This window comes from Corylus avellana, chromosome ca2 (genome assembly GCF_901000735.1).
Source record: "Corylus avellana chromosome ca2, CavTom2PMs-1.0".
Lineage (NCBI taxonomy): Eukaryota > Viridiplantae > Streptophyta > Magnoliopsida > Fagales > Betulaceae > Corylus > Corylus avellana.
This window is the reverse complement of record NC_081542.1, coordinates 31,242,226-31,261,753: the sequence shown is the minus strand read 5'-3', so window position 1 is coordinate 31,261,753 and position 19,528 is coordinate 31,242,226. Positions and strand designations below refer to the sequence as shown.

Sequence of the window (19,528 nt, the reverse complement as noted above, 5' to 3'; positions counted from 1 at the left end):
TTTTTAACCATATAGAATATAAATTGAGAAGTTGAAGAGCATGAGTTGCATTATGATGTAGGTTATACGAATGTATCTGATAATTCATGTATTGTGGGTTAGATAAGGCTATCTCTTTTCTGAGTATATTCTTTTTTATGTTACACATGTTCATGACATTTTAATTTTCTTTTAATGTTTTGCATTGCAAGCAGGCACTTCGTAGCAGTGCTGCAACTGTTGGATATGTTATGAAACCTTCTCGTGAAGAAGATTTTGCTAAGGTGAGCCCTCTATGAAGAAATGAAGGAAATCGTAGTTAGAAAAAAGTTAAAAGATAATAAAAGAAGTACAACTGGTGAAGTTGGCACAAAAGCAAGTTACTCCCAGATTTATTTGTCATATTAAGGTGACATTGGACCTAACTGAATTTGGTGTTTAGAATTTTATACTTCAAAGCGGCTTTGACTTCAGGACATTGCTTTTTTCTTGAAATAAAAGTAGTAGACTCGATGGTTATATGAAATGTGATGGATCCAAATACTGTAATTATCTGAATGAGTGGTTTATGGCCCAAGAGATCTTGTTTGATTTGATTTTGCTAGCACTCTGTATGTTCATGTCTGCAGTTATGCTCATGATAAATTCTAGTCTTTTATGTGTACTATTTGGATTCATGCAATTTGAAGCTTGAGTTCTCCTGATCTTTGCAGAGGAGTGCATTCCCTTTGTATCCTACTCAAAATGGATTGATGTTCTTGCCCCTCACCTTTGAGCTTCCTTTAGCACCTCAGTTGCAAGAAGTTGACATAGTTCTCCACAAAGCAACTGATGAAATTGTATCCATTGAATTGAGCAGTTCTACAAACTTCTCTGAAAGAATATCTTACACCAGGGGCATGCAGGAATTGCAAAGGTGGCTTTTCAGGTCCATAGAACTGCCATTGCACCATCTAACATGAACAGGGTAATTTTGGGGGGAGGGGTGGAACCAACATGCCAATGCCAGCTATTGATGATTTATCACATGAAGCTCCGTTAAATTATTTGCTTGTAGGAGCTCCATTAAATTATTTGCTTGTAGGAGTTTATTTTTGTGATTATGTCACCATTAATCTTGTTATGTTTTCTTCTTGGCCAAAGTTAAACGTTTGCCTTGTTAGAGAGAGAGAAAAAAGGGTTCTGCCTTGTTTGAGTTGTCTGATACTAAAATGCCTGAAATGGAGTTGACAACTTGTGCAACGAAATAGCGTAATTAGCTGAGTATTAGCCAAGCAGCAATCATATTGAATTTTCTTGTGAGCTTGTAAGCAGAGGGTTCCCAAAAGAATATATCTATAGGGAACTTTGAGGTATCTTTGCAGACTGTTGCATATCTGTTTATTTTAGTATCAAAGGGAAGGGGCATTATGTGATACAGTTTCTTAGGTTTTTTCTTTAAACATTTGTTCTCACACAGATATATGGAGCATCAACCGGATTGCTGTGTGATTGACCCATTTAATAACATTTACCCTGTAGTGGATCGGCTGAAAATTCAAGAGATTCTCCTTGGGCTGGAGGCTCTTAATACTGAAGGCCACTGTACCATCAAGGGGCCCCCATTTTCTCAAGGTCTTATGTCTTGATGGTATTTTTGTTATGCTTGTAACAACTGCTACTGCAAATTAATAACAAACAGCCTGGATGATTTACTTGTTTATATATACTATGCAAACTTTTTTGTAATTGGCAACTTTTAGGTGTAGATGTCTTCCATAATTTAATGTTACTACTTAAGTGTTTCTTTTATTTATTTTAATGACAAGATAGCTCCTAAATCCACTAGTATGGTATCCATGATAAGTTGCATCTTATACCTGCATTTTAGAATGGATATGGCTACAATGCTATTAGTTGTTATATGCTCTGTAATATAAGTAGAGATTTACGGCTGCCTCAAGCGTCAGACATTTTACTCATTTTCTCCTCTTATTTTTATTTATTTTTTTAATTTTTAATTTTTTTTTTAAATTGAAGATAAATATTAAAGGGAAATCTAAATTTGAGGTATTAGTACCAAATTTGAGGCATTAGCACCAAATTTAGGATAATCAAATTTCTTTTGGGTGATACAATCTTTAAAGGGTTAACCTTCCACTCTTAGATTTTAGTTTTAAATTCAAAAATAAATTTTGAGGTATTAGAAACTAAATATTAACTCATAAAAATTAAAAAAAAAAAAAAAAAAAAAAAATCTATCAAGACTAGGAAGAGAGATTTTTTTACAATATTTTTTTAATAAAGCTATATCAGACTTTGGCAAACACTTGTCTGATTCTTAGCAGCTAGATAGCAGGACTCCTATAATATAATGGATCTTGCATTGCTCATAAGTAAAACTGTTAGTTCTAGTTTGCTATTTCTAAGATACACAAAGAAACACAATACTACTCTTTTGTGGTTACAATATGTGTTTGCCCTTTATAGGAGTTTTTTTTGGTACATCATATCTACTCACTTTTATAATGTTATTCATGTGTAAGAATTTAAATGTGCACTTGTTTAAGGACTAAATATTAAATTTATCTTTTAATACTTTTTATAGATATTTAGATTTTAATGTTAAATATCATACAATGAATTACATATATTATTGTTGAACACCGGGAATCAAGCACGTGCCATCCCACTAGTATAAAAAAAAAAAAAAAAAAAAAATTCATTAGTGGAGACTATAGGGTCACCGCTATTGAGTTTCTATTTTTTTTTTTTTAAATTTTCACATATCATTAGCAGCAACCCATAAGTTGCCGCTAATGAGATAAATAACGGCGACTTTATGTGGCCGCTAATGACAGAAGAATAGCGGCAACAATAGGTGGCCGGTAATGATGGAGAAATAGCGGCAACTATATGTTGCCGCTAATGATAGAGGAATAGCGGCAACTCCATGTGGCCGCTATTTTTTTTTTTTTTAATTTCTTATACAATTAGTGGCAACTCCGTTGTCGCCGCTAATGATATGCCAATAGCGGCAACCCTAGAACCATTTTGAACCTTTTTTCCGGAAAGAAAAGAAAAGAAAAAAAAATTATTAGCGGCGACTTAGAGTGGCCGCTAATGAGTTGTCATTAGCGGCAACCTTGAAAGTTGTCGGTATTTAGGATTACCGTCGGCTTACTACCAACCACCAAATAGAGGCCGTGTGTTGCCGGTATTGGTAAATAGTGGCAACTTTTTGCTCATTAGCGGCGACTTTGGGTCGCCGCTAATAACCATAATTTTTGTAGTGACCCTAAGACACGTCATTTTCCATTTGCATTTTCATTCCTTGTTTGTTTGGTTAGTTTAACGTTGCATATTTTAATTTGTGTAACTAATAATTTTTTGTTTCTTTTGGTGCGTTTTTTCAGTAAAAAAAAAAAAAAAAAAAAAAAATCCTCTTTCGAACTTACTGTTTACAAATAAAATGTGAATTCATTATATTTTTACCATGTAAGAGGAGTTTTCAGTATATTGGATTTGTTTACACAATGATGCACGATGCTGAACAAAGAAAAGATGGTGCTTATACTCTTCATGCACATGGGTACAATGAGCTTGAGTTTGGCTGCATGTGTGAGAGTTTAGCAGGAAACCATGCATTGGTGAGGTGAGCGCTTACTCATTCACGGCTTATGTAATCGGTACAAAAATACCAATTTTCATCATGTTTTACGCAACTTGAAAATTCGACATGAATTCAATACGAAATTAAAGGGTTAATCCGTTTAATTAAATGAGTTGAGTTAAAGTTGACTTATATAATCTTATTATATCTATACTTCGACATGCAATATAATGATAGGCAATTTTTGACATAATCTGCGAATCTGATACGAATCAAATACAAAATTAGAGAGTTGAGGTTGAGAGGTTTAGGGTTGACCTAAATAATCTTATACACATGTCTCGACATGATCCGAACCCGACAGGCGAACACAAATTGCTACCCACAACTAAAAGCACCAACCATTAGGTAATAGGAACCCAAGGGTTTCTATCTAATGAAAATAAGAAAATCCAGAACTTAAAGAGAAAAATTGACCACTTCGAAAGGATTAAACCTAAAATTCTTGCTTAAAGCAATTGATATTTTTCATTGATTGATTTGCCATACAACATCTACACCTTATTTATAAAGATAAATAAAACTTGATATGAAAATAAGCGTAAGATTCAAGTAATTGTCTATAGAAAGAAATAAGCGCGATGTCCAAGTAAAAGGAAATCAGAAATATTTGAAAATATTTTGGAGATCCTATCAAGGGGCTTCTGCTTGGCCGTATGATCCCCTTGGTTTGTGTCTAACCATCGTCTTGGTTTTTTGTAATGTGTGCAGATTGATTTGGGTTTAGGGTGGCGTATAAAACTTTGTTTTTATTTTTTATTTTTTATTTTTTTTTGTATTCAATGTTCGGGAAGCGAAAAGGAAATGACAAGAAATTAAAATAATAAGCTGACAGAATTTTTCTAAGAATTGTTGGCAATGAGTCATATAAATGATTCGGCCCATCAAATAAACTGAAATCGCTAAAAAATATGGTATTAAAAGGCAAAGTTTCGTAAACGAAACAAAATCCGAAAAACTTGCCACACAATCGTCAGTAATCGGCCGAAGAAACCAAACAAGACCATCCATTGGTGGCGTATAAAGCTTGCTTGTAAAAAGTTCCCTTACAGATTCCATATTGGGCTGTCTGTTTCTTTCCATCCCTGGGCCGTCATATTTGACGCAAGTGGTGGATGAAATTGTGGTGTGTTTTTGGACTTGTACGCAACAGCATGTGGATTGTTTCGTTCGGACGTGAGTACTGATTTTCGGTACAAGTCTACTGGTTGAAAACCTTTTTCCAATTATTTTCAAAAATTTAACCGGATAATGGAGAGTCAATAATTTTTTTGGATAAAATGATTTCTATTGAAAACATTTTCCAACGAAATTATTTCTCAATACAAAATAAATACTGCCTTGTCCATGTTTATTTTGTAGCAGCGGTGGGATTGATATTAGGACCGAAAAGTTTTAACACGACCTATGAATATAATTTCAATTCAAAATGTTAAGGTTGAGAAATATGACACGTTTAATTAGATGGGTCGGGTTAAAGTTAATATATATAGTCTTACACACATACCTTGACACGACTCAAATTAACCTGACGCGCGATATAATGGCTTGTATTTTTTGACAAGATACGAGAACTCTACACGAACTTAATACAAAATTATAGAGTAAGGTTGTGGGGTTTAGAACTTATTTAGAATTGTGTTAGAGAGCTTAAAAAGTTTTTTTTAGTATCTAAAAAGCCGTACCAATTAAACAAAAGCAGACATGTTTGGTAAAAAATTTTAAACAAATTTTTTTAGTTTTTTTACTTTAAAAATGACTAAAATGCACTTTTAACAAAAGTTTAAAAATGAGACTTTTGCTAAAGAGTATTTTTTTTTTTACTTAAAAGCTCTATTTTTCAAATACAACTCTAAACATGCTCTAACTTGTTTAATTAAATAGGTCTGTTAGAGTTGACTTATAATCTTATACTTATACCTTGATACACTCAAACTGGCATGCAAACATGAATTACTACTCCCAAATTGATATAAAAAAAAAAAAAAAAAAAAAAAAAAGCATGAAATACTGCCAAGGTTTAATTATGACAAGGACTTAAACTCAGCCATGCCAACCCAAATTGCGGTGCTCAATTAAGGCAGCTACGTAAAAGTCTACACCTACTTTTTTTTTTTTTTTTTTTTTTCTAAGATAATGGAGAATATATATATATATATATATTAGCGGAGACTTCCTGCTACCTAACAAGAGATTAAAAGTAAATGGAGAAAAGAGATGGGAATACCTTTGAAGAAGAGATCGGAAGTGACTCATTTTCTCGGAACTCGATCTTCTCTAGTTATATTATAATAATATTTTTGTCTTTTCACTTTTTAAGGAGACAAAAATATTCCTCTAATATAACTAACTAGATATTATTTTTTCAAATAAACTAAAAAAGATCTTAATTCTATTTTCTCACACTATGTGGATGCAAGAACAACGGCGGGGTGTCTAGAGGAAGCATATGACCTTGGCCAGCCATGTTATTACATATAATGGCCATGTTAGTTATTTGCTTGTTTGATTTGTTTCTGGTTCATGAGTAGGTTGTTTGGACGGTTAGAATTTGTTCTGCATTTGAAGTTCACTTGAACTGCATAAAATTTCTAGTTCATAGAAACATGGCAATGCCACATTTTAATATATTTTTGTTGTGAATAACAATCAAACATTTGGAATGCTATTAAAACTCCTAACAAAGAAACATACCTTAAATCCTACACATAATTTTGCCCCTTGGTCAAACTCAGCTGCCACCTTAAGAATTTACATTTCAATGAACTTTTCATGCAATCCAATATGTAGTGGCAGTCACTGGCAAGAATAGTAAAAAAAATATTCCAAAGAAATGTAAGCATCCTCCTCTCAGTGATAAAGTTAATTGTAGCTATCTTATTTAGGTGTAACCATAATATCACATATCTGTTGGACTATAATTTGACCCAATCACACCAGGACATAAATAAAAATTAAAAATGACTAATACTAATTAGACATACATAAGAATTCTCTATTAAAAAATTTAAACTTACGCCCTAATCGATACCCTGACGAATTGAAATTTTTCTTAGACCACCGCTCCTGACAGTAAATTTGCAGCTTTCTTAGCTGCTAAGGGAGCTGCTTGGGGAATGCATAAGAAACTTCCTCGTCTTTTCTTTATTTCTTTTATTTCTTTTTTCTTTTTTCCCTTCCTATATTCATTATAGCATTTCACAGTCGAGCCGACAAGAAACAAGGACTCCGATGTCAGCAATCCAAACAATTTTCACAATCTTGCTGCTCCATGCTTTAATGGCAGCTTCAGATCCAGCCGAACAGAGCTTCCTCCAATGTCTTTCTGCCCATTCTCAGCCCTGCCCACCAATCTCTTCAGTCACCTTCTTTCCCAGCAACTCTTCCTTCACAACAGTCTTGCAGTCGTACATAAGAAACCCCAGATTCACGTCACCGGCAACCCCAAAACCATTGTTCATAGTAACCCCCACCCACGTTTCTCACATCCAAGCATCGATACTCTGTTCTAAAATCCACCGCCTCGAAATCCGGATCCGCAGCGGCGGCCACGACTACGACGGCCTTTCATATGTGTCGGCAGCCCCGTTTATAATCCTCGACATGTTCAATCTAAGATCTATAACTGTGAACATGCAGGATGAAAGCGCTTGGGTCGAATCTGGAGCAACGCTCGGCGAGCTTTTCTATAGAATAGCAGAGAAGAGCAAGATCCATGGCTTCCCGGCCGGCGTTTGTCCGACAGTAGGTGTCGGAGGCCATTTTAGCGGAGGTGGGTACGGTAACATGATGAGAAAGTATGGTTTGTCAGTGGATAATATCGTTGATGCGCAAATCGTTGATGCAAACGGCAGCGTTTTGGATAGAGAATCAATGGGGGAAGATCTTTTCTGGGCCATTAGAGGAGGAGGTGGAGCTAGCTTTGGCGTCATACTTTCTTGGAAAATCAAATTGGTTGCCGTTCCAGAAATTGTCACGGTTTTTAGAGTAGAAAAAACCTTGGAACAAGGTGCCACCGACATTGTTCATCAATGGCAATACGTTGCCGACAAGATACATGAAGATCTGTTTATCAGAGTTGTTGTGCTGCCGGTGAACAAAAAGCCCCAACAGACAATAAAAGCTAAATTTGTTGCTCTGTTTCTTGGAACTGCAAAAGATCTCATTGCTTTAATGGATCAAAGTTTCCCTGAATTGGGTTTACAGCGGGAGGACTTGATAGAAATGACGTGGATCGAATCGGTGCTCTATTGGTCCAATTATCCAACCGGAACTTCGCCAGATGTTCTGCTCGACCGACAACCTCAATCAGAAAAGTCTTCAAAGAAAAAATCAGACTATGTCCAAAACCCGATTTCAAAGAAGGATCTTGAAGGGATATGGAAGAAGATGATGGAACAAAAAAAGCCGGCGCTGACATTGAATCCTTACGGTGGAAAAATGAGTGAGATTTCGGAGTCGGAAACGCCATTTCCACACAGAGCAGGGAACAAGTACAAGATCCAATACTCGGTGACATGGAAAGAAGAAGGCGTGGAGGCTTCAAACCAGAACTTGGATCGAATACGGCGGCTTTACGATTATATGACACCGTATGTGTCGCGGTCTCCGCGGGGTGCATATCTGAACTACAGAGATATTGACTTGGGCATCAATGGCGTCGGTAATGCAAGCTATGCAGAAGCTAGTGCTTGGGGGAGTAAGTATTTCAAGGTGAATTTTGATAGGTTGGTGGAGGTAAAGACTGCTGTGGATCCAGATAACTTCTTTAGATATGAACAAAGCATCCCATCCCTTGAATGTTCGACACGTGTAATGGCACAATAGAGTCCCCGCTTTGAACGGGTGAGATTCTTGGCAATTATTTGTCTAAACCGTTAAAAATTTGGGTGAATAATATAATAAGTTTCATGTGTTCGAATGAGTGGTTAAACTGTCCAAAATTTATTTGGATATATAGGTTTCATATAGTATCTCTCACCTTACTTGCCACTTCAAAGTAATTTTATAAGTTTATTTGGTGTCACTCTTGTCTCCCTTAAAAAATGAGGGCTGAAAATTTTTGAGACGACTGTGAATTTGACTCAAATTCAATAAAAAATTAAAGGATGGAGTTAAAGAGTAGGACCATTTGGATTGGATTAATATTAACCTATATAGTATACATAAACATTGACATGACTCAAACATGCAGGTCCGCAAGATTAGCCTCCACCTGAAGTCGTTCAAGTTCTTGCGTCTTCTCCTGAATGAGCACCTCGTTGGATTGCACATTTTTTCTGACCCATATCTTCAGCGTCTTTTGGCATCTTCGGAGATTTCCATGAATAGAAATCCATGGGTTTTCAGTAGACTGGGTTTTCCTCCATGCGTCTTGAACTACATCTCTGAAACCCACAATCTTGGACCAGCTTGCTTCTACCCGAAATTGCCTCCACTTTCTCCACTTTCGCTCATCTTCGGCAGAAAACAAAATAAGGAATGGGTTATGATCGGAGCTCCGACTAGCTAACACTTCCGCTACCACATTATTGAAGAGATTGCACCAGTCAGGATTAGCAACTGCCCTATCCAAGCGTGCTTGGGTGAAGCCCCTTTCTTCCCGCCTGTTGTTCCACGTAAATCTTGGGACCTTGAAACCCAAGTCACTAAGAAAAAAGTCTAGTGTTGAACGAAAATCATTCATTTGCCCCTTTGCTCGTGTCACATTCCTCTTTTTTCAATTAAGGACAGTATCTCATTGAAGTCCCCAATACAAAGCAATGGAGAAGGAAGAAAGTGACAAATTAAGATGTTGTAATAAGTCCCAAGCTTCCTTACGTTTAATTTGCTATTTCAGGGTGACCATAGAACCCGATGAACTTCCAAACAATCCGCTCCACATTGTTCACTACAAGCATGTTCATCGGCATGTTTTGGATCTCGACCAGAGTGTCGTCTTTCCATAGCAAAATTAGACCTCCACTATGACCTACACTGTCCACTACAAACATGTGATCGTATTCGAGCTTGACACTCACAAAACTAGCTTTATTATTCATCAATTTGGTTTCCATGAGGAAGACCAATTTGAGTTTCTTTTCCCTCACCAGCTGGTGAAGGTTCCGAACTGTCCGAGGGTTCCCAAGCCCTCAGCAATTCAAACTTCAAATGCTCATTGCGGTTGGCAGGGCTGTTCCACAGCCTTTGCCAAAACAGCCTTGCAGTTAACATCAGACAAGACTAATGTTTTAATCCCCTTCGTTCCATTACATTTGCCGTCCACCTTTGGCTCATGTTCATTGATAAGCGCCGAATGTTGAACATTCAAGCCCCTTAACACGCATATGTTAATTCCTTAGCATTGTTATTTGTTTGATTTTGTGTTGTTTTAGTGTTTTAAGGTTTTTAATAAAGATACAAGAAATTTCATTGATTTTGGGCTTAAAGCACACTTTGAGAAGACCTAGAAGAAGTGGTAGATGACCTATATAATGTTGTTAAGTTTAATCAAATCAAGGAAATGATTAAATCGAAATTTTTTCCAATTGAAGTTAAAATCGGATTTGATTAAATTTTAGATTTACATATGTCTCAGTATTTTAACCATAACTTTCTACTTGAGTATCAGATTGATGTGAAACAAGTGGCAATGGAAAGTTAACTCAAAATAATACAAATAATTGTGAAATAGAAATTTCCTAATTCGAACGTTTGCTATGCCAACATTGTCCCGCAATATAAGAGCGCAAATCAGCCAATGTGCGTAAGTACACTCGAGCGCATATTTGGCCGCGTGCGTAAGTGGGCTCGAGCACACCAAAAGTAGGCTCGAGCTTAATCGTGCTGAAAATTCCAGAAGATGCAAAAATTGATGCAGTCTTTTTGTGTGCAAAAATATCAATAATAAAATATTACTCGCAATAGGACGAATCTTTGTAGGATATGGCTATATAGATGGTGTCAAACCTTGAGGACTACACAGGTGTTGTTATCAAGTTTTTCAGAATTAAATATAACTTAATTAAAAGATGATTGTTTTCATTTGGAAACTAAATGCATAAAAGTAAAAGTAAGATAGATTGTGATTGGAGAGAATAGGGGGTTGATTTCACCACTAACCACATAACAATGGTCAATCATAAATTAATAAAGGAAACTCATACTATGCATGATATAGGGCTCGTCTCACTCGAGTAGTCAAAAAAATATCATCTTTAAGAAATAAGTCTAATCCACCTTCGGTTGGCACAGACCGTCTGCCTAACCTCTAAATATGGTACAATTCGTCTTCCTTAGGTATGGACTATCAAATATCTTAATAAGGTACACATAATCAATGGTTAAGCATAACTTAGCTTAGGTTAAGTACGAATTGCCTACCTAAATTACACTAAACTAGGGTGTAGACAATTTCGCCTTTCCTACGCATGGCCTATCGAATCCTATTGATCATGTGTCAGTTAAAACCGTTGTATAACAATCATTCATATAATCACAAAAAATAAAAAGGATTGAGTTCAATCAATATAAAAAGCTTTCTAAGACAAGAGAAGAATTTCATAATGATTGAATATAAACTTTAAAACCAAATCTCGAAGGCATAAAACCACCATGCATATAGAAAATTCCTAAATTAAAAATACAATTAAACCATTGTTACTTGGAAATGGCTACATCAACACCCTATTACGAATTTAGCCGCTCATGGTGGTGCTAGAATGACCTCCTGTCATATTAATCTTCTCTTCTACTCTTCAAGCCTCCAAAAAGAAAGTTTTTGTCTAAAACTAAGCACATCTATCTTCAAGGCTTAAAGGCCTATTTATAGGGTGTAAAACAAACCCTAGAAGCCCTAGGAATCCCAGAAAAACCATAATTCAATCTCCCAGTCGGATTGAAAGACCTAAAAAAGCTTTATCAATTTCAGCATCTTTCAAGCCTTTCAGCACGAGTGTGCTCGAGCCGAGTTGTGGGGTGCTTGAACCCACTTACGCACGTGGGTTGATGTGTGCTCGATCCCACTTGTGGTGTGCTCGAGCGTACTTATGCACGTGGGCTGATTTGCGTTATTATATTGCGGGACAATTTTGGCATAGAAAACGTCCGAATTAGGAAATTTTAATTTCACAATGATTTGTATTATTTTGAGTTAACTTTCAATCTGATACTCGAGCAGAAAGTTATGGTCAAAATACTGAGACGTATGCATAATCAAAAATTTAATCCAATCCGATTTTAACTCCAATTAGAGAAATTTTGATTTAATCATTTTCTTGATTTGATTAAACTTAACCACATCATATAGGTCATCTATCATGATTGGTTAGACTTAACCACATCTTCTAGGTCTTCTCAAAGTGTACTTTAAGCTCAAAATCAATGGAATTTCTTGTATCTTTATTAAAAACTTGAAAACACTAAAACAATACAAAATCAAACAAATAACAATGTTAAGGAATTAAACATATGTGAGTTAAGGGGCTTGAATATGCAACATTCGGCGTTTATCATTCATCTCTTTCCCCAGATTTCCCCCCCTGCACCGCCTAACTCAACCTTCGTTTCCCCCATGTTTGAGAAATTTCCTCTAGAGATGTGGCCAGCTTCGCTAGGTTAGTGCCGGTCATATGTTCCTTGTGTTGCCGTGAAATTTTTACTCCAAATTTCTTTTTTCTTGGTACATCGCAAGGTAGATGCGTGAACCCCATCCACGTGTCTAGCACTTTTAAATGTATAATTAGTGGTAGCCCCTATAAGGGTAGAATGATCCTTGTCCTTTCCCAATTTATCCCAGACCATCTTTTCCCTAATAGCATCCCATTGACCTACATAGATATTGGGGGATCTACCAGTATCTTTCCCCCCTTTACTGCCTTCCGTTTTCGAGCCCTTCAAATCTTTCCCTTGACAGACCCCTTCCATAGATAGATTAGGAGTCGTTTTGCATGACTCTTTTGGAAAGGATCTGCCATTGCCTCCATTAGCTCTACACCACCGTTTTCCTTACTTGGTGTACGCCAGTTGGCATTCATACCGAAACTACCCTCAGCTCCTGTCGCCGGTGAGGATGAATTCACCGAGTTTCTATCATCTGTGTCGTCACCATCACCATCTTCTAGATCCTTCCCTGCCTTATAACTCGAGTTCGTATGGGAATACTCCCTTGTTTTGTATGGTTCACGCCCACCACTTCCCAAGTATCTCTGCTTAGGAGAGGTGAGTCGCAGCCATGTCCCATATTGGAATTTAGACTCATCTCCATGAAGTCGCCATCCTCCTAGGCTGCCAGACCCACTCCAGCCATGCCGAATAACGCCACACTGGAAACAGAACTTGGGAATCTTTTCGTATTGAAAAGCAACCCATATCGATTTATCTTTCAGTTTCAGCATCCTTCCCCAAGAGAGAGGTTTAGTTAGATCCAATAGAATCCGTACTCTCAATTATTCACCCCATCCTACTCCGTCATCTGCAGCTTCTACCTCCTCAACCACCCCCATCGATGATCCAATCTAGTGTCCAATATCCTTCCCCATGCAAGCAAGTGGAAGATTGAACATCCGTACCTAGAACGCCGCCTTCTCGTACTCCATTTCGCTTGGAGATTGAAACCCATCGAATTATGCCAGGGACAAAAGGTGTTCATCAAATGTCCACGTACGTCCCTCCATAACCCTATCCTTATCCCAACAGTGTTCAAACTCAATCAGAACCAAGTTGGATCCCAAAATTTTGAACGATGCCCACCCTGTCAGTTGCCATGCTCTGATCATATATGCCTTGATAACGTCTTTTCCTACATTCTGATTCACCAAACGCTTTCCCACAATACATGACTGCCCTCTAGCCACCAGAGGGGCAATTTCTATCTCAGGAATATCAACCCCTACGCTTCCCTCTTCCAACTATGAGAATTTCCCCCAAAGATTTGTGAGGTCTTCAGTTATGTCTCCCATGTTTCGTTCTCCCATCTTCTTCAAGTTGTCATTTGGACTCCCATATCAAATCCCACCTCACAGGATAGAGGTCCAAAGCTTCACCTCTAGGTTTTTAGAGAGAAAACATAGAGAGAAGAGATGCATTGGTGTTATTCTTTAGAAAGAAAGAAAGAATTTTCTTTTGAGGCCGCTGGAAAGAATTTTCTTTCCAAAATGCTTATTTTTCACTTTTGCTTATTCTTTATAAAATTGAAAGATAGTATTAATAGTTTAAAATTTTTTTATAACATAAAAAATTAAAGGAAAACGTTAAGGTCACAACACAAATCCAACTTATGGCCAACTTCTCTCCTCCGTGTCATCTAAAAAAAAAAAAAAAATTGAGAGAGAGGATTTTGGGATTCTGAAAATTTGGGAAAAAAAACAATTTATTTAGCTTAAAATTCAAATTTTTTTTACACGTAGGAAATAAGTTGGCCATGAGTTGAGTTTGTGTTGTGTACATATCAAACCTCAAAATTAAAACTTAATAAAATTAGGAAAATGTTAAGGACACAACACAAACCCAACTCATGAACAACTTCTCTCCTACATGCCATTTAAAAAAAAAAAAGAAAAAAAAAGAAAGATATGCTAGAATCTAATAAAAACTCCATATTTTGCCCATAAAAGTTCATGTGGCAAGATGCCACATCATCTTCTTTTTGTTGTCTTTTTCCCTCCACAAAAAATATGATATGGCATCTTGCCACGTGGACTTTTATTGACATAATGTGTTGTTTTTATTTTATTATATTCTAACATTTCTCAAAAAAAAAAAAAAAAAAAAAAATTGAATTTTAAACCAAATCAATTGTCTTTTCCCCAAATTTTCAGAAATCCAAAAATCCTCTTTCTCACTCCCTCGCTCTCTCTCCCTCTCCTCCGGTGAGTTCTTTTGCCACGGCGAAGCTGTCCCTCCGTCGCTCCTGTCTCTCTCACTCCGGCGCAAGGTTCCATCCACTGTCTCTCTCACTCCGACGACGTCTACGGCCATCGGCGAAGCTCCTGTCTCCCTCGCTCCTATCTTTCTCTCACTCGGGTGAAGCTGAAGGCTCTCTCTCTCCTCCACCGGCGGTAAGTAGTCCCTCTCTCTCCTCCACGTGCAACCTGTTAAGGAACCAATAGAGTATGTTTTATAGTTTTTCTTATCTTTTAGCATTATCCTTATAGTTGTTCTTATCTCTTCTCTTTAGTGTTCTAGTTGTATTTGTTCTACTTGTTTGTTTTGAATTGGGTCTCCTAGTTTGTATCAAGTTTGGGTTTGTCAAACTTGATTACAATTGTAACTCTTTGCCTATATATACAATGAGAATGAAGCTGAGACTTCATTCCGCCAAAAGCAAGTTTCTTTGCTTTCTTTCACGGTATCAGAGCCTTACGGTTCATACCCTTCCCAATAAGATCCTTGACCCTCTCAAATTTTTGGGCCTTCTTCAACGGAATCAGCTTCTTCTCCAAGCAAATTCACAGCTCTTCTTGCTGCCCTCAGATCACCTCTTCTCTTGCCGCCCCTGCTGTACTGCACCAAATTGCCAATATGCATTGCTGTACTGCACCAGATTGCCGCACCTACTTTCTTTCTTCTTGCTGCACCAAATTACAGCATCATTGCGGTTCTTCTCCTTGTTGCACCAGATCATAGCCGCATCTCCTTGCCGTGTCCTTGATACTACACTCATGACGCAATCCAGCGATGCCGCTCTATCCTTCACAATGCCAAACATTGCGCATCTCTGTCAATCCAAGCTCGATGACAACAACTATCTCGGATGGGTGTTTCAATTTAAGCCCATCCTCAAAACTAACGGCTTGATGGGCATTGTTGATGGCTTTGAGCCATGCCTACCAAAGCTTATTCCATCTTCTCTGGACAAAACTACTCCTGATGTCCCAAATCCAGAATATATTCTCTGGGAAAAGAAAGACCAATGTATTCTCAGTTGGTTCATTGCAACCTTAACTGCTCCACTTGTGCCTACTATTTATGGGTGTAAAACCTCCAATGAAGTATGGAAAACCCTTGCCACTCATTATGCTTCTCCATCAAGGTCTCACGTCACTCAATTGAGACGTCAGCTTCAGACTCTCAAACAAGGTAATAATCCATGTGTTACCTTTATTCGAAGTGCAAAATCCTTGGCTGACCAGCTAGCTATCGCCGGCAGCCCCATCACCGATGATGACCTTGTATCCTACATCATAGGGGGATTAAGCTCCACCTACAATTCTTTTGTCATGACCTACTCCATGATAACAAAGAATACCACTATGTCTCTTGAAGAATTTCAGCCTGAATTACTAGGACACGAACAACTCATTGATCATCAGGCTGCCACTGACGAACCACAATCTTTTGCCATGACTGCTCGAAAACCAGGTTACAAACAGAGATTCAACAACCAAAGGAAACATTTCTCCAATTACAGAAATTCATATCCCTCAAAGAAGATTTTCAACGGATCTCCTGGTATACTCCCAACCCCTGCTTTCTCCCAAGGAAAAACTATTACTGGAAGTGCTAGCAACTACACTCCAAGAAGCAATTCTCCCAACAACTACACTCCAAGGAGAAATAACTACACTCCAAGGAGAAATTCTCAACCTGGCATCCTCTCATCCAATAGACCTCTTTGTCAGATATGTGGCCGCTCCAATCATCAAGCATTGGACTGCTTTCATCGCATGGATTATTCATTCCAAGGACGACATCCATCATCTGAACTTGCTGCAATGGTTTTCCAATCCAACGATCTACAAGATGAAGATGAATGGCTTGTTGACAGTGGAGCCAATACTCACATCACTAATGACTTGGAAAATCTAACTCTGGAGCAACCATATCAGGGTAATGAGACAGTAGTAGTAGGTAATGGTAATGGACTTGGTATCTCCCACACTGGCTTTTCCTCTTTTCTTCGCTCAAATCAACTCATACTTCTTAAAAATATATTGCATTGTCCTGATGCTATAACAAATTTACTTTCAATAAATAAATTTTGTCGTGACAATAATTGCCATTTTAAACTAACTGATACCTATTTCTTCATTAAGGACAACCTCACAGGGAAGATCCTCCTACAAGGGGGAAGTGAAGATGGTCTCTACCCATTAAGGCTACAACACTTCACCAGAAATAAAGTCAGAGCATTTACTGCACAAATTGGGATTAGGGTGTCTTCTTCAGTTTGGCACAACCGTTTAGGGTATCCAAGTCATCAAATCTTGCAGCATCTGCTTCATAACTACTACCTTCCTGTGTCTTCAGTTAAGTCGAGTCAATCTATTTGTGTTTCATGTCAATTAGGAAAGAGCAAAAAGTTACCCTTTGTTGAGTCAAGTCGTATTACCACTGCTCCATTGGAGCTTATTCATAGTGATGTATGGATTTCTCCTTTATCTTCAATCAATGGAAGCAAATGTTATGTTATCTTTATTGATGATTTCTCTAGATACACCTGGCTATTTCCTCTAAAACTCAAATCAGATGTTTTTGAAACCTTTGTTAAATTCAAGTGCTTGATAGAAAATTTATTTTCCCTTAAAATTAAACAACTTCAAACAGATGGGGGTGGTGAATACACCTCTCATAACTTTACTAAATTTCTGTCAACACATGGTGTTCTTCATCGAGTCACATGTCCACATACATCTCAACAAAATGGAGTTTCAGAAAGAAAACATAGGCATATCATTGAATCTGGTCTTAGTCTCCTAGCTCAATCCCACCTTTCTTCTAAATACTGGGTTGAAGCTGTCAGTACTGCTGTGTATCTCATCAATAGATTGCCTACCTCTATTCTCCAAAATTCAAGTCCTTTCACCAAACTCTACAATAAGGAGCCAGACCACACCTTTTTTAAAATTTTTGGTTATGCTTGTTATCCTCTCTTAAGACCCTATGCCAAACACAAATTGGAATTCAAAACCAAAGAATGCATCTTCCTTGGATATTGTACCCACCAAAAGGGTTACAAGTGCCTTGATCCCATCTCCAATCGTGTATATGTCTCTAGACATGTTATTTTTGATGAATTGGTGTTCCCTGCACAGAATAGAGCAGCATCTTCATCCCCTAACAGATCAGATCCTTCCCCTACAGATATTGTTCTTGATCCTTCTCATTTTTATTCTATGAATAATTCCGACTCTATTACTGTTCACACCTCAACCCCAGTCACCTTGCCTTCCCCAGCACAAGTACCTATTATAGATCTAAACACTCCCCTGACTACCCCTACTGCCGAATTACTGCCACCTACCCCTGATCTTATCCCCCACCTAGATCAATCCTTACTTCAGCTTTTGCCTGCACCTACTGAACCAGCCTCTCCTCATATTGTCACAAGATCTATGACTGGAAACTCCAAACCTAAGTCTTTTCCCAACTATCAGCTATTCCTATCCTTAAAATCAACCAAGCATCCACTAAAATCCTTTCATGCTACACCCTTGCCTTCTATCCCTACCACATTTGCTCAGGCTGTTTCTAACCCTAAATGGTTTGCTGCAATGGAAAGTGAACTTCAAGCTTTAGTTGACAATGGTACTTGGTCTCTCTGCCCTAGACCTTCACATCGAAACATCATCAAGAATAAGTGGGTTTTTCGGCTAAAGGAAAAATCAGATGGCACTATTGAAAGATACAAGGCAAGACTAGTGGCTAAGGGTTTCCAACAAAGAGATGGTATTGACTACACTGAAACCTTCAGTCCAGTTATCAAACCAGCCACTATACGGATCCTGCTATCCTCAGCAATCCACTACAATTGGCCCCTCAAGCAATTGGATGTCTCTAATGCTTTCCTTCATGGTTACTTGAATGAAGAAGTCCTTATGGAGCAACCTACTGGTTTTGTTGATGCAGCTTTTCCAGATCATGTTTGTAAGCTCAAAAAGGCCCTCTATGGTCTAAAGCAAGCCCCACGAGCCTGGTTTCATAGATTGTCACAAGCTCTTCTCCATCTTGGTTTTGTTGGATCCTTAGTAGATACCTCTCTTTTTATGCTTCATCAAGGCTCTGTTCATATTTACATACTGATATATGTTGATGATATCATAGTAACAGGTACAGATTCATCTATCATGGAGACTCTCATCCACGGCCTTCAAATGGAATTTAAGCTTAAAGATCTTGGCTGCCTTTCATACTTCCTAGGCATCCATGTCCTTCGTGACAAAACTGGCTTACATCTAAATCAAGGTAAATACATTATTAATTTACTTGATCGTGTGCAAATGCTTGGAGCAAAGCCCTATGCCGCACCCTGCACTTCAGGCAAGAAGCTCACCAAGCTTGATGGTGATACTCTACCAGATCCCACAACCTATCGTCATATCATTGTTGCTCTACAATACTGCACACTCACAAGACCTGACATAGCCTACACTGTTAAAAAACTGTGTCAATTTCTCCATTGTCCAACTACAGAACATATGAAGGCTGCTAAAAGAGTTCTAAGGTATCTCAAAGGCACACCAGATCATGGCCTTCACTTCACTCCAGGTCCTCTTCAACTTCAGGCATATTGTGACTCTGACTGGGCAGGGGATCCTCTTGATCGCAGATCCACTACAGGGTATTGTGTTTTCTTCGGCTCCAACTTAGTATCTTGGCATGCCAAGAAGCAGCTTGTTGTCTTGAGATCTAGCACCGAGGCTGAATATTGTGCAATGGCCATTACAGCTGCTGAACTTTCATGGCTTCGAATGCTACTCAAAGAATTGCAAGTTTCTCTCCATGATCCTCATGTACTCTGGTGTGATAACATAGGAGCTATTGCTTTAGCTTCTAATCCCATCTACCATATTCGTACCAAGCATATAGAAGTTGAGTATCACTTTATCCGTGAGAAAATTCTTCACAAAGATCTTTGTGCTCGCTACATCCCAACTCAAGATCAATGTGCTGATATCTTTACAAAGGGCCTTACCTCCT

General features: G+C 37.9%; 2 protein-coding genes across 2 annotated transcripts; both read left to right on the top strand.

The window, feature by feature from the left end:
• Positions 1–205: 205 nt before the first annotated feature.
• LOC132171309 (inositol 1,3,4-trisphosphate 5/6-kinase 4-like) lies at positions 206–1,715 on the top strand (the record flags this gene model as incomplete). The annotated part of the gene is given in 3 exon segments (XM_059582595.1): positions 206–263; positions 693–895; positions 1,439–1,715. Coding segments are annotated over 3 exon segments (430 nt in total), but the record flags the coding sequence as incomplete, so codon positions are not given.
• A 4,817-nt stretch (positions 1,716–6,532) lies between these two features.
• Positions 6,533–8,974, top strand: LOC132171864 (berberine bridge enzyme-like 21). The gene is made up of 2 exons (XM_059583275.1): positions 6,533–8,476; positions 8,826–8,974. The coding sequence occupies exon 1, from the start codon at positions 6,863–6,865 to the stop codon at positions 8,456–8,458; it is 1,596 nt and encodes a 531-aa protein (XP_059439258.1). The 5' UTR covers positions 6,533–6,862; the 3' UTR covers positions 8,459–8,476; positions 8,826–8,974.
• Positions 8,975–19,528: the final 10,554 nt, after the last annotated feature.